This window comes from Sorex fumeus, unplaced genomic scaffold (genome assembly GCF_029834395.1).
Source record: "Sorex fumeus unplaced genomic scaffold, SorFum_2.1 ptg000041l, whole genome shotgun sequence".
Classification (NCBI taxonomy): domain Eukaryota; kingdom Metazoa; phylum Chordata; class Mammalia; order Eulipotyphla; family Soricidae; genus Sorex; species Sorex fumeus.
The window spans coordinates 7,128,634-7,143,647 of NW_026606098.1; the positions used below are offsets into that span (position 1 = coordinate 7,128,634).

The 15,014-nt window shown below is 47.0% G+C and overlaps 2 protein-coding genes across 2 annotated transcripts; both read left to right on the top strand.

Moving 5' to 3' along the window:
- Window positions 1-5,634: 5,634 nt before the first annotated feature.
- Window positions 5,635-6,576, top strand: LOC130028813 (olfactory receptor 1361-like). Its single transcript, XM_056119658.1, has one exon. The coding sequence runs from the start codon at window positions 5,635-5,637 to the stop codon at window positions 6,574-6,576; it is 942 nt and encodes a 313-aa protein (XP_055975633.1).
- A 5,697-nt stretch (window positions 6,577-12,273) lies between these two features.
- Window positions 12,274-13,215, top strand: LOC130028814 (olfactory receptor 1361-like). The gene has a single exon (XM_056119660.1). The coding sequence runs from the start codon at window positions 12,274-12,276 to the stop codon at window positions 13,213-13,215; it is 942 nt and encodes a 313-aa protein (XP_055975635.1).
- The last annotated feature ends 1,799 nt before the right edge of the window (window positions 13,216-15,014 follow it).

Here is a 15,014-nt window from a genome sequence, read left to right on the forward strand (position 1 = left end):
TGGGTTCTGGAAGTGGGCGGCCACCGGGGGCAAGTGGAGGAGGACACCTGCTCCTGTCTGAGGCACCCTGGTGTAGTCTGCCTGGCTTAAAAGACCAGAGGCATCTCTTCAGCAAGCTGCTCTCTTTGGAGATTCTTTTCTGTGTCTCTGGATCATGCCCTTGTTTCCATCTTTTCCAGAGAAATGAACTATCGGCATTTGGCCTGCAGGGCATGCACGCTCACCCAAAGGGCAACTTGCCACTGGCCCTAACTGCGGCTTCTGATCCCTTTTGTGATTTATGGGTCTCTGAAATATGGCCAATAAATGTGCTTTTATAGTGAGATGGAGATGGTTTGTTGGTGTGGCTCCCACATACCAAACTTTTGCTGTTTAATTTCTTGGTAAACTTGGTCCCAAGTTGTTGGGGTCCAACCAAAGGCACAGCGAAATTTTGGAAACCTAAGGGCACCATCAGGATGCTGATCCACTCACCCAGTACTTCCACATTTAAAAAGAAAGACAATGTGCAATTTTCCGTAGTGTTATGGGGGCAGAAACCCAGGACAGTGGCAGCGTGGGTGGTACTGACGAAGAAGCTGCCTTCCCACGTGTCCCCACAAGACATCAAGCGTGTTTGACAGGGCTCTTTAGAGTGTCCCAGTCCTGCCCAGAAGGTTCCCTCCTTGGGAAAGCACCCCGGAGCACCATCCTGTGTCGAATTTGGGTTGGATTTATGAGTTGTGGAGAAAGACAAATCTTTTGGACCTTGCAGCCAGTCATTCTAATCAAACACTGAGTGAATTTTCTCCTCTCTGCCTGCAATGGGCTGACAGGAGTGTGGAAGCACCGAGGTAAGTCTGAGAAGGGGCCCCGAACTCTCGCAGTTCATGGGCCCGGAGAGGCTGAGTAAGGAGTGATACTTTCTAGCTGGAAATGATGGCAAGGAGTGGGCAACAACTCTGGGGGTCTCCCTGCTCCAGTAAGTAACAGTGAAGGTTCCTGATCACAGCAAAAATATGGGAGCTCCTAGTGGGAAGTCAGAGTGAGTTCCTCTGGCAGGTCCTTCCCAGAATGGGGGCAGACGCAGAGAGCCCATCCCACAGAGCAGGCTATGCTTCACAGAGAAACTGAGCACAGGTCAGACAACATCAAACAGGACAAGCCCTTGGTCTCTGAAGACAAGCCTGAGATTAGCATGCCTCGGACCCGAGAGGAAGATAAGGGGAAGAAGTGATTCTAGTGGCGCTACAGATGCACCAACACTATGGCAGCTGGCACTGCTGTGATCATGCTACCTCAATGAGAGGAAAAAGCAGCAAACACAGTCAAACAAAACGGATTTGATGCCTAAGGATACACATTCATAACGTGATGAACTCCTGCGACATGAGGAGGAAGGGAGAACATGAGGCTAGCCATAACTATGCCACTGGACCCCACACCAGGCTGTTTCACTCAGACTTCCCCATAGCAGTGTGGGGAGAGACCCTCTACTACCCAAGGGACACAACCCCAGGAGTCGAAAACCTCCAGAACTCAACTACCGCCCTGTTCATGGCCACTCTCCACATGCTCAGGCCAAGCCTCATCCAAGAGTGAACCTTTTCCTGAACAAAATCGCCATCAACACTTCATAGAACATACTCCATGTATAGTCCAAGAGTGCCGCACCACATTTGATGGGATTCAAAGTAGAAGGCCACAAACCTTAAAGGGAAATATTATATCATTTTGGTTCTGCTTTGGGTAGGAAATAGGATTCAGGATGGAAGCACCCAAATTATGGTGGTGGAAAGGTGTAGTGGTGGTGGGATTAGTGTTGGAATATTAAATGTAATCAAATATTGTGAACTAGTTTATAAAATAAAAAAAAGATTTTAAAAAGAAGAAATCCTGTGGCTCTTCCTGAGGTTCTGGGCTTCCCTTAGGGAGGAGTCAGGAGCGTGAGAAATGGAAATCTTGGACATTGTGTCTCTACAGAGGGTAAAGTGGCAGAACATGAATGTTGTTGCTTATTTTATCTAGTTCCCTTCTGTTGTCATGTTTTATTGGAATTTGTTCATTTGGTCTTAGGCAGAGTCTCCTGCCCCTGCACAGAGTCTCCTGCCCCCACGCCTGGCTGTCCTCGCCGGGGCCCCTTGGAGGGGAGTGGGTTGAGTTTCCCTCCCCACCCCGACCAGGGCTCCAGCAGCCGAAGACCTCCAGAACCAGCCACCACCATGCTGAGACCACTTTCCACACGCATGAAGGTGCTGGCAGAGGAACAAAGGCATGCGGGTCCCGGGACTGAGATCTCCAAGCCTGCTCGGATCGGGGCTGAGCATCCTCCACCCAGATCCTCCAAATTCCAGTAGACAGGGCTCACAACCATCAACTGGCCCCCTGGCACCGTGTAATCCCATCAACGGCCAAGACTCAGAGACTATAAAACCCAGCTCCCACGAATGCGGCTGCGCGACATCTTATTATCTCATTCCTACTTTGGACAAACTGGCAGGCTACCAAATGTAACCTGCCCACACGGCAGAGTCTGGCAAACTCCCCGTGGTGTACCCAATATGCCAAATACCAGTAACAATGATGGGTCTCATTCTCCTAATCCTGAAAGATCCTTGAATATGGCACTTTTTTAAAAATCTCAGGGCTAGGACAAAGGAGACGTTACTGGGGCCTGCTCAAGGCAATCGACGAACAACAGGATGGTCGTGATCATGATCAGTCTTAGGATAAGAAGAAAATGAAATCTTCTGGTCAAACCATTCAGACTTCAGTGAAAACATTTCTCCCTCGTTGGGCTTTCTGGGAACTTGATTATATTTTGATGCTATAATGTTCAGAAAGTCTGTGGGCTAAAGAAGGAGCTGCACTATATGTATTTTTCAGGGAATTTTTTTTCTTCAATAAAGTTGTTCAGGATGATATGTTACAGACATTCAACAGCCCAACACTAATCTTACCAAAATTTTGCCATCCCACCGACATAATCTCCAATTTTTTGAACCACCCTTTAAGCCTGCCACACAGCAGGCCTCAAATACTGTATTGTATATTGCTTGTTATTGACAGTTTGCTACAAAAACAATCAGAAAAGATTTTCTTGAAAGAAACTTGGTGAAGATAGTTGTATCTCGGCATGGAGCCATTAAGTCCTTGTATAAGATATTAGTATGATGCTGTTTCAGGTTAAGGCTGTGTTTATGTTTTGCTATTCGAGATCGGATGCCTTCTACATTCCATCCCATCGGGCCTGGTGTGTCGCTCCTGGTTTATCCATGTGTAGAGTTTGAGATGTTGCACTCCAGGAAGTTCAAAAACTTTACCAGAGTGATGCAGCTGGAGTTAAATCTTAACTGATGGCTGCTGGGGCTGAAGGGAGGATGGAAAGGCAGCCCATCCCCTACAAGAAATTTTTTTTCTTTAGGCAAATGAAATACATGCCCTGTATCATTTATGAATTTTTCAAATAAAACTATACTCATCGACTCTGGGAAAATACAAAAGAAGGTGGAGCTGGAAGTTCAGGTTCCAAGAGAGAGGGCTGCTAGCTGGGAGGACACGCCCTTCCTCAGGCCTGGTGAGACTGGCCCCTCTGCACAGGATGCCACATTTCGCCCTCTGGACTGTGGGGGCGCTCGTGCGCCAGCTCCTCTGGTGGTTTACACTGCATCAGGGGATGGAGGTGAGGAGGACTGAGGTAAAGGGGGTGAAACAATGGCACAAATAACTTGGTGCAACACTGTGAATGCCTTAAGAGACTCTGGATAACCCTTGAACACAGTGAGTTTTAGTTGATGTGAATTACAACATATTCCAAATTTCCATAGTTGCACTCAGAGGTACATGGCGCCCCAAGGAGGCTCAGACACCTGCTGGCCCAGCCGTGAGCAGAGTCCCTGCAGGACCTGGAGTTCCACCCCGTGGGTTCTCCAGTGAAAGGAAATGCAGGGCCAGAAGCACCGTCTTTGCCCCCACCCCAGGGCCGGTCAGGCACAGAGGGCCCCGTGTGGAAGGACAATTAGCAGGAGCCCTAACAAGCCATTGGGGACGGAGCCCGAGGGCATCGAGGATTGGGTAAATTGGGCTCTTCCGGGTCCTCAGGATGCTCCTGGGGGACTGACCTGCCTCCACTTCCCAGGAGCTACCGCACTGTACCCACACATCTCAACCGTCAGAGGGAGAGAGGGAGCTGGGCCAGGCACGGACAGAGAGAGAGAAGGGGCCAAGCTCGCCAGCTCAGGCTTCTCTGTGACCTTGAGGTTGTGACGATACGGCCTGAGTTCAATGGCATGAAGGATGCAAACCTAATAAAACATGAAGCAGCGATGCGCGTGTAAGTCTGTGAGAGGACCCACGTTCGGGGTCTTGCGTGGCTGAGTTGAAGATTGTTGGGGATGGGTGACAAGGAGAAGGCTAATTTGTCTCCAAACGTTTTCCTCCTCTGCATGGGTGCACCAGTACATGAGTCACAGTGAGATCACAGCCGTCCATGTACCAGATCATACACAAGGTGCGTGGGGAGTGCCAACCAGGCAGTTACCGTTGGCTCTAGTTCCGGACAGGATTTCAATGGTGGAGAAGCTTATGATTTCATTTATTATGTCCATGGGGAGGTGAGGATGAAGAAAAAGGGCCTGAACCAAAGAAAGTAAGAAGGGACAAATTTGGGGCTGGAGAGATAGCACAGCGGGTAAGGCGTTTGCCTTGCACGCGGCTGACCCGGGTTCGACTCCCAGCGTCCCATATGGTCCCCTGAGCACCTCCAGGAGTAACTCCTGAGTGCAGAGCCAGGAGTAACCCCTGTGCATCGCCAGGTGTGACCCAAAAAGCAAAATAAATAAATAAATAAAAATAAATTTTAAAAAAAGAAGGGACAAATTTGGCACTGGAGCGGGCGAGGTGGATGTGTGTGACCTGGGGAGGAGAAGGCATCTGGAAGGAGGGGGCCTGGTAAAGCATGAGATGCAGGGTGTAGGAGCTTCCGCTTGCCCCTTCCCTAGAGAGGAAGGGGTCACAGAGCGTGTGCTCAGCTATAGGACAGGAGGAGGAGGTGTATTGACCTGGTGAATAAGGACAAGTGACTGGAAGTGTGCTTAACCCTCAGAAGGGGAACACCAGACACTGCCCATGACCCAAGTATCAGGGTGGGCCCCCCATTTAACACCAACCCATGTAACAGTCCCTCTCTCTCCATCTATCTTCCTGTCTCCTTCTCTGGTTTACCCCACTATGCCTTCCAAATAGTCTAGGGTAGGTGGAAATCTCGAAGTATGTTTTGTCTCATTTGGACATTCAGAAAAATGCAGATCATATTTCAGATTAGAATGTGGCTCGTGTCCATGTCTAAACTAGGAAGCAAACATTCTGTGCTATTTCCACCTGACTGCGTCTCTTTTTGCCTGTCTCCCTCCTCCTTCCACTTGACTCTTCCACTTCCTCTCTCTCTTCATCAGCCCTGTCTCTCCCATCCACCATCTCTTGCTCCCTCCCCACTATATATTGTATAAATAGGGAGTAAACTTCTTTAGGAGGGAGGGGGCAAAATTATTAACAACTGAATTAATCCAGGGTGTTATAGATAGCTTACCATGAATGCCGAATCTAGGTCAGCACCTAGAGCAGTACCCTGAACACTTTCTCATTGATCCAGGAGTCATGGATGCAGGAAACCTCACTCAGTTCTCTGAGTTCCTCCTCTTGGGCCTCTCCGAAGACCCCCGGGAGCAGCAGCTGCTCTTCATTCTCTTCCTGGTTATGTACCTGGTCACGGTACTGGGCAACCTGCTCATCGTCCTGGCCATTGTCATGGACGCCCGGCTCCACACCCCCATGTACTTCTTCCTGGCCAACCTGGCCTTCGTGGATATCTGCTTCACCTCCAATACCATCCCCAAAATGCTGGTCAACCACGTCACTGGGCACAGGGGGATCCCATACGCTGGCTGCCTCACCCAGACGTTCTTCTTCATCTTGTTTGCTAGTCTTGACTGCTACCTGCTACTCGTCATGGCCTATGACCGCTATGAGGCCATCTGCCACCCCCTTCACTATGCCATGTCTGTGACACCCCAGGTCTGCAGCTCCCTGGTTGGGGCATCCTGGGCAGCATCATTCGGGAATTCCTTGGTGCACGTCATACTATTGAACCGTCTCTCATTCTGTACCCACAACAAGGTGCAAAATTTCTTCTGTGAACTCAGCACTTTGCTAAACTTGGCCTGCTCTGACACCTTCCTCAACAACATCGTGGTGAACTATGAGGGTTCCTTGACGGTTGTCGTCCCCTTCATGGGCATCTTGATCTCATATTTGCTCATCTTCTCAACCGTAATGCGAATCCCATCCAAGACAGGCCGGCAGAAGGCTTTTTCCACCTGTAGCTCCCACCTCTCCGTGGTGTGTCTCTTCTACGGGACCCTCATTGGCGTTTATTTTAGCCCCGCGTCCTCCAAGGAGACCCAGGGGAAAACAGTGGCTGCAGTGATGTACACGGTGGTCACCCCCATGATGAACCCCTTCATCTACAGTCTTCGGAACAAGGACATGAAGGGCGCGTTCAGGTCTCTTGTCAGTAGGAAGCCTGTTTTTACACAGTGATGATAGAAATGGATGAAAAATTGTCCAAATATGTTTATATATGTCCTAAATTCCCTTCACAATCTTCTTGAATAATCTCTTTTTATAGGTTTATTACTTAGTAGGTTATTTCATTTCTATTTCTTTTAAGACATATTCACTGTTGTACCAGATTAAGGGATCTTGCTCTTTTGTGTCTGCTACTAAGCATTTTTCTGTGCTCAGGAATCACTCCTGAACGAGCTTGGAGACCAATAGCTGTTTCTGGGAATCCAACTGGGGCTTCTATGTGCAAGGTAAGCACTTTACTTGCTCTACTATTTTGCTGGTGCATTCATCGAGTTTCTAGCTTGTTCTCTACCGTTTTACAGAAAGATAGGCAGCAGAGAAAAAACAAGGCTAAGAAAACCCACTCCTGGGGCTGGAGTGATACAACAGTGGGTAGAGCATTTGCCTTGCATTAAGCTGACCAGGGTCCGATTCCTAGCATCCCATATGGTCCTTGTGCACAGCCAGGGGTAATTCCTGAGTGCAAAGTCAGGAGTCTCCCCTGTGCGTTGTCAGGTGTGAACCAAAAAGAAAAAAAAAAGAAAGAAAGAAAAGCTGCTCCTATTTTGATATACGTACTTGTTCTCTTACATATGTGTCTTTAGTCTTTACCATAATCATGTAAATACACATGCATTATTTTCTGTTAAGACACTATACGTTGATTTTAGACTTGAAATAACTAGCTTGTCTAAGGCTTTGTGAATAATTTGTGAAGCCAAGATGAAATGCACTTTTATTTTATACTTATAATGAAATAAAATATTATTTAAACTGAAAAACGAGATATATTCACTGAGAGATAGTCATGTCAACCTAAAATTTTAGAGTTGCTAGTACCAAAAGAGAAACAAAATGTGAACCTGGGACTCTGGAGATACAGGTTGGAAGCTATAAATGCTCCAGGAAAATGTTCTGTGACCAAACGCAGACACTCAAGTCTCTCATTCAAGCAGGTGCCGGTGAAATGGCTCTGAACAAGAAACCCAAACACCACAGACTCAAACGCCAGAGAAATTTCAGACTTTACACTGGATTTTTGTTGCTATAGTCAACATAGAACCTTAAAAAATAATGTTCTCCCCACCCAGAGTTTTGCTATTCATTCATTTCTAGAGCGCATCTTAAAATTTATTTGCAGACAATATTCTTTCATCTACTACATGGGTAGCACCAATTTTTTTGTCTCACACTCACTTAAGTAGTAGCAGAGCAGTTGTCCTGGGGCTCACATCCAAAAGCACAAAAGCAACCGGTGCTGGTGTGGATGTGTGGAGAAAGGGCCTTTTCTTCACTGCTGGTGGGAATGCTGTTAAGCCCTTCTGGAAAACAGCATGAACACTTTTCAAAATATTAGAAATTGAGCTCCCATATGACCTAGCAATACCACTTCTGGGACTATATCCCAGAGATGCAAAAAAGTATAGTAGTAGAAATGACATCTGCACTTGTATGTTCATTGCAGTACTGTTTACAATGGCCAGAAGGTGGAAAAACCCAAGTGCCCGAGAACAGATATCTGGCTAAAGAAATTGTGGTACATCTACACAGTGGAATACTATGCAGCTCTTAGAAAAGATGCACTGCACTGTAGCACTATCCTCCCATTGTTCATCGATTAGCTCGAGCGGGCACCAGTAACTCACAACAAATTGTGAGACTTGTTGTTACTGTTTTTGGTATATCAAATACATCTCAGGTAGCTTGCCAGGCTTTGCCATGCAGGTGGGATACTCTTAGTAGATTGCTGGGCTCTCTGAGAAGACCATAGGGATCGAACCTGGGTAGGCTGCATACAAGGAAAACGCCCTACCCACTGTGCTATCGCTCCAGCCAAGCAAATAACTATCAACTTTATTTTTTGGCCAGGCTTTATTCAATTGGCCGATTATCAACTATATCTGTTTTTCTTTCAAGAAAAAACAGTCCTTGTTTTTCATAAAAGTTGGACAGACACTGTCATAAATTCTGTCTGCTTCTTTCTTTCCTCATCTTCTAGGATCTCATTTTCATAGTCCAGTGAGTATGAGAAACGTTGTTCCAGAGGTTTGTTGATCCTGCTCATTTCTTTCTTTCTGGTCCTCAGGTGGATGGTAGCAATTCTGTCTTCTGGCTTCATGATACTTTCTTCTGAATTTTTTCAATTGAGGGGATCTTCTGTGGAGCCTTTCTAGTAAAACTTTCATTTGTGACTATTCTTTACAGACCCAAAACTTATATTTTGCTCTAGCACTGTCCTTCCATTGTACATTCATTTGCTTGAACGAGCCCAGTAACGTCTCCATTGTGAGACTTGTTGTTAATTTGTTTGGCATATAGAATACATCACAGGTAGCTTGCCAGGCTTTGCCGTGTGGGCGATATACTCTCAGTAGCTGGCCGGGATCTATGAGAGGGGCGGAGAAATCAAACCGGGATATCCCGGGTTGGCTGCGTGCAAAGCAAACGCCCTATCCACTGTGATTTTGCTCAAAGTATTATTTTCTATTATCATTTTGAGCCACACCTGACAGTGCTCAAGACTTAGAAAAGATGAAGTCATGAAATTTGCAAATAGGTGGATTAACTGGAGAGTACCAGGCTAAATGAAATGAGTCAGAAAGGAGGGACAGATATAGAAAGACTGCACTCATTTGTGGAATATAAAGTAACAGAATGGGGAACTAACAGCAAAGGATAGTAGAGATGAGGACCAAGAGGATTGCTCCAAGGCTTGGAAGCTGGCCTCACATTCTGAGGGAAAAGCCACCTAAGATAAAGGACCACCAAGTAAAGGATGCTTGGAGGACCTGCTCGGGATGGAAGGTGTGTGCTAAAAGTAGACTATAGACCGAACATAATGGCCAATTATTACCTACATTGCAGAACCAAAACACCCTAAAGGAGAGAGAGAGATTCAAAGGGAATGTGCCTTCCACAGAGGCAGAGGGCGCGGGGGATGGGGTGGGGTGGTGGGAGGAATACTGGGAACATTGGTGGTGAGAATGGGCACTGGTGGAGGGATGACTGGATCATTGTATGACTGAAATGTAAGCACGAAAGTTTGTAAGTCTGTAACTGTATCTCACGGTGATTCATTAAAAAATATATTAAAAATACATTTGCCTTAGGTTGGAGCTAACATTTCTAGCGTTCCTGCCTCCCTCTTAGTTACCTTGTTCTGTCCATTTTGATATGTATGACACCATTTCTAAGCTGCACAGGAGTACACGTAAGTTTATACTTCCATTATTATTCCCCTTCAGAGTTAGATTCTGATGGGAAACATCACAGACTCAAAGTCAGTCCAAATCCGGGTGAAGACAGATATTCCTGAACTGCTGTCTAGGTGGGATGCAGCACAAGGTGACACTCAAGAAGCGACTTATGAGTGACCCAAACAACCAGAGAGCAGAACCGCTTCATTTTCAGTCACTTGTGGTAAGAAGGTCCCTCCCTTGGACAGCACCTGATCTGCTGTCAGAGCAGAGATTCAGGACAGCTCCTGGTTTATCCGTGTGTAGAGTTTGAGATGCTGCACTCCAGGAAGTTCAAAAACTTTACCGGGGTGATGCAGCCGGAGTTAAGTCTTAGCTGATGGCTGCTGGGGCTCCAAGGGAGGACGGGGAGGCAACCTGTCCCCTACAAGAAATCTTTTTCTTTTGGCAAATGAAACATATGCCCTGTATCATTTATGAATTTTTCAAATAAAACTATTCTCATCAACTCTGGGAAAATACAAAAGAAGATGGAGCTGGAAGTTCGGTGCCACGGGAGAGGGCTGCTAGCTGGGAGGACACGCCCTTCCTCAGGCCTTGTGAGACTGGCTCCTCTGCACAGGAGGCCACACTTCGTCCTCTGGACTGTGGGAGCGCTCGTGCGCCAGTTCCTCTGGTGATTTACACTTCATCAGCGGATGGAGGTGAAGAGGATTGAGGTAAAGGGGGTGAATTGATGGCACAGGCGACTTGGTGCAACACTGTGAATGCATTTAGTGACTCTGAATAACCCTTGAACACAGTGAGTTTTGGTTGATGTGGATTACAACATATTCCAAATTTCCATAGTTGCACTCGGAGGTACGTTGCACCCTCGAGGAGGCTCAGAAACCTGCTGGTCCATCTGTGAGCAGAGTCCCTGAAGGACACTGAGTTCCAGCCTCCTGGGTGCGCCGGTGAAGGGAAATGCAGGGCCAGAAGCATCATCTGCCCCCCACCCCGCCCCAGGGCCAGGCACAGAGGTCCCCCTGTAGAAGGACAATTAGCAGGAGCCCTAACAAGGCCTGGGGGATGCAGCCCGAAGGTATCAAGAGCGGGGTAAATTGGGCTCTGCCGGGTCCTCAGGATGCTCCTGGGGGACTGACCTGCCTCCACTTCCCAGGAGCTACCTCCCTATACCCACACATCTCCACAGTCAGAGGGATACACAGGAGAGAGGGATCTGTGCCAGGCACAGAGAGAGAGAGAGAGAGAGAGAGAAGGGGCCAAGCTCTCCCGATCAGGTTTCTCTATGACCTCGGGGTTGTGACACTCTGGGATGAGTTCAATGGTGTGAAGGATGTAAACCGAATAAAACATGATGCAGTGACGTGTGTGTAAGTCTTTGAGAGAACTCCTGGGTCTTGCGTGGCTGAGTTGATGATTGTTGGGGATGGGTGACAAGGAGAAGGCTGAATTTGTCTCCAAACCTCTTCCTCCTCTGCATGGATGCACCGGTGCATGAATCAAAGTGAGATAGCAGCCATCCACATCCAGGTCATACACAAGGTGCGTGGGGAGTGCCAACCAGGCAGTTACCATTGGCTCTATTCCTGGGCAGGATTTTAATGGTGGAGAAGCTTATGATTTCATTTATTATGTCCATGGGGAGGTGAGATCAAAGAATAAGGGCCTGAGCCCAAGAAAGTAGAGAAGGGGCAAATTTGGCAGTGGCGGGGGTGAGGCGAATGTATGTGAGCTGGGGAGTAGAGGGGCATCTGGAAGGAGGAAGGGCAGGTAAAACATGAGGTGCAGAGTTTGAGGGCTGCCGCATGCACCTTCTTTGGGATAGGAAGGGATCATGGTGAGTGTGCTCAGCTATAGGACAGGAATAGAGAGTGGATTGACCTGGAGGTTGAGGACAAGTTTCCAGAAGCGAGCAGAATCCTCAGGAGGGGAACAGCAGACACTACCCATGACCCAAGTATCGGTGTGTGCCCCCCAATTTACAGCCAACCCATGTAACAGTCTCTCTCCATCTATCTTCCTGTCTCCTTCTCTGGTATATCCAGCTCTGCCTTCCAAATAGTCTAGGGTAGGTGGAAATCTCAAAGTATATTTTGTCGAGTTTAGACATTCAGAAAAAAGATCATATTTCATACTATAATGTGGCTCGTGTCCATGTCTAGAATAAGAAGCAAACATTCTGTGCCATTCCCACCTGACTGCATCTCTTTGCCTGTCTCCCTCCTCCTTCCACTTGACTCTTCCACTTCCTCTCTCTCTTCATCAGCCCTGTCTCTCCCATCCACCATCTCTCGCTCCCTCACCACTATATATTGTATAAATAGGGAGTAAATTCCTTTAGGAGGGAGGGCGGAAATTATTAACAACTGAATTAATCCAGGGTGTTATAGATAGTTTACCATGATTGCCTAATCTAGGTCAGCACCAAGAACAGCACCCTGAACCCTTTCTCATTGGTCCAGGAGTCATGGATGTAGGAAACCTCACCCAGTTCTCTGAGTTCCTCCTCCTGGGCCTCTCCGAGGACACCAAGGAACAGCAGCTGCTCTTCATTCTCTTCCTGGTTATGTACCTGGTCACGGTACTGGGAAACCTGCTCATCATCCTGGCCATTGTTACCGACACCCGGCTGCACACCCCCATGTACTTCTTCCTGGCCAACCTGGCCTTCGTGGACATCTGCTTCACCTCCACCACCATCCCCAAGATGCTGGTCAACCACGTCACGGGGCACAGGGGGATCCCGTACACTGGCTGCCTCACCCAGACGTTCTTCTTCATCTTGTTTGCTAGTCTTGACTGCTTCCTGCTGGGTGTCATGGCCTATGACCGCTACAAGGCCATCTGCCAACCCCTGCACTATGCCATGTCTGTGACACCCCAGGTCTGCAGCTCCCTGGTTGGGGCATCCTGGGCGGCATCATTCGGGAATTCCTTGGTGCACGTCATACTATTGAACCGTCTCTCATTCTGTACCCACAACAAGGTGCAAAATTTCTTCTGTGAACTCAGCACTCTGCTAAACTTGGCCTGCTCTGACACCCACCTCAACAACATTGTGGTGAACTATGAGGTTTCTATGACAGCTGTCCTCCCCTTCCTGGGCATCTTGATCTCATATTTGCTCATCTTCTCAGCTGTAATGCGAATCCCATCCAAGACAGGCCGGCAGAAGGCTTTTTCCACCTGCAGCTCTCACCTCTCCGTGGTGTGTCTCTTCTACGGGACCGTCATCGGGGTTTATTTTAGCCCCATGTCCTCCGAGGAGACCCAAGGGAAAACAGTGGCTGCAGTGATGTACACTGTAGTCACCCCCATGATGAACCCCTTCATCTACAGCCTCCGGAACAAGGACATGAAGAGCGCATTCAGGTCCCTTGTCAGTAGGAAGCCTGTTTTTACTCATTGATGATAGAAATGAATGTAAAATTGTCCAAATATGTTTATACATGTCCTAAATTCCCTTCACAATCTTCTTGAATAACCTCTTTTTATAACTTTATAACTTAGTAGGTTATTTCATTTCCATTTCTTTTAAGACATATTCACTGTTGTACCAGATTAAGGCATCTTGCTCTTTTGTGTCTGCTACTAAGCATTTTTCTGTGCTCAGGAATCACTCCTGAACGAGCTTGGAGACCAATATCTGTTTCTGGGAATCCAACTGGGGCTTCTATGTGCAAGGTAAGCACTTTACTTGCTCTACTATTTTGCTGGTCCGTTCACTGAGTTTCTAGCTTGTCCTTTACCATTTTACAGAAAGATAGGCAGCAGAGCAAAATAAGGTTAAGAAAACCCACTCCTGGGGCTGGAGAGATAGAACAGTGGGTAGAGCGTTTGCCTTGCACTGCACTGTAGCACTGTCCTCCCATTTTTTCATCGATTAGCTCGAGCGGGCACCAGTAACTCACAACAAATTGTGAAACTTGTTGTTACTGTTTTTGGCATATCAAATACATCACAGGTAGCTTGCCAGGCTTTGCCATGCAGGTGGTACATTCTGAATAGCTTGACGGGCTCTCCAAGAAGAGCAGAGGAATCGAAACCGGGTCGGCTGCATACAAGGCAAACGCCCTACTCACTGTGCTATCGTTCCAGTCAAGCAAATAACTATCAACTTTATTTTCTGGCCAGACTTGATTCAGTTGCCTCTTAACAACGATTTCTGTTTTCCTTTCAAGTAAAAACAGTCCTTGTTTTTCATCAAAGTTGGAGAGACTTTGTCATAAATTCTCTCTACTTCTTTCTTTCCATGTGTTCTAGGATATCCATTTCCATTGTCCAGTGGTGAGTATGAGAAACGGTGTTCCAGAGGTTTGTAGATCCTGCTCATTTTTTCCTTTCTGGTCCTCAGGTGAATGGTAGTAATTCTGTCTTCTGGCTTCATGATTCTTTCTTCTGATTTTTTTCACTTGAGGGAATCTCTGTGGAGCCCTTCTAGTGAAAATTTTGTTTGCAACTATTGTTTACAAACCCAGAACTTATGGTTTGCTCTAAGTATTTTTATTTTTACTATTTTTTTGCCACACCTGACATTGCTCAAGATTTAGAAAAGATGAAGTCATGAAATTTGCATATAAGTGGATTAACATGGAGAGTACCATGCTAAGTGAAATGAGTCAGAAAGAGAGGGACAGACATAGAAAGACTGCACTCATTTGTGGAATATAAAGTAACAGAATGGGGGACTAACACCCAAGGATAGTAGAGATGAGGACCAAGAGGATTGCTCCAAGGCTTGGAAGCTGGCCTCACATTCTGAGGGAAAAGCCACCTAAGATAAAATACCACCAAGTAAAGGATGCTTGGAGGATCTGCTCGGGATGGAAGGTGTGTGCTAAAAGTAGACTATAGACCGAACATGATGGCCAATTATTACCTACTGCAGAACCAAAACACCCTAAAGGAGAGAGAGAGAGATTCAAAGGGAATGTGCCTGCCACAGAGGCAGAGGGCGCGGGGGATGGGGTGGGGGTTGTGGGAGGAATACTGGGAACATTGGTGGTGAGAATGGGCACTGGTGGAGGAATGAGTACTGGATCATTGCATGACTGAAATGTAAGCATGAAAGTTTGTAAGTCTGTAACTGTATCTCACGGTGATTCATTAAAAAATATATTTAAAAAGAACACTTGCCCTAGTTCCTGCCTCCCTATTAGCTACCTTGTTCTGTCTATTTTGAATATGTATGACTTCATTTCTAAGGTC

What these genes read in the sequence shown, in the direction of transcription:
- LOC130028813 (XM_056119658.1), top strand. Translation starts at nt 5,635, where the DNA reads ATGGATGCAGGAAACCTCACTCAGTTCTCTGAGTTCCTCCTCTTGGGC.
- LOC130028814 (XM_056119660.1), top strand. Translation starts at nt 12,274, where the DNA reads ATGGATGTAGGAAACCTCACCCAGTTCTCTGAGTTCCTCCTCCTGGGC.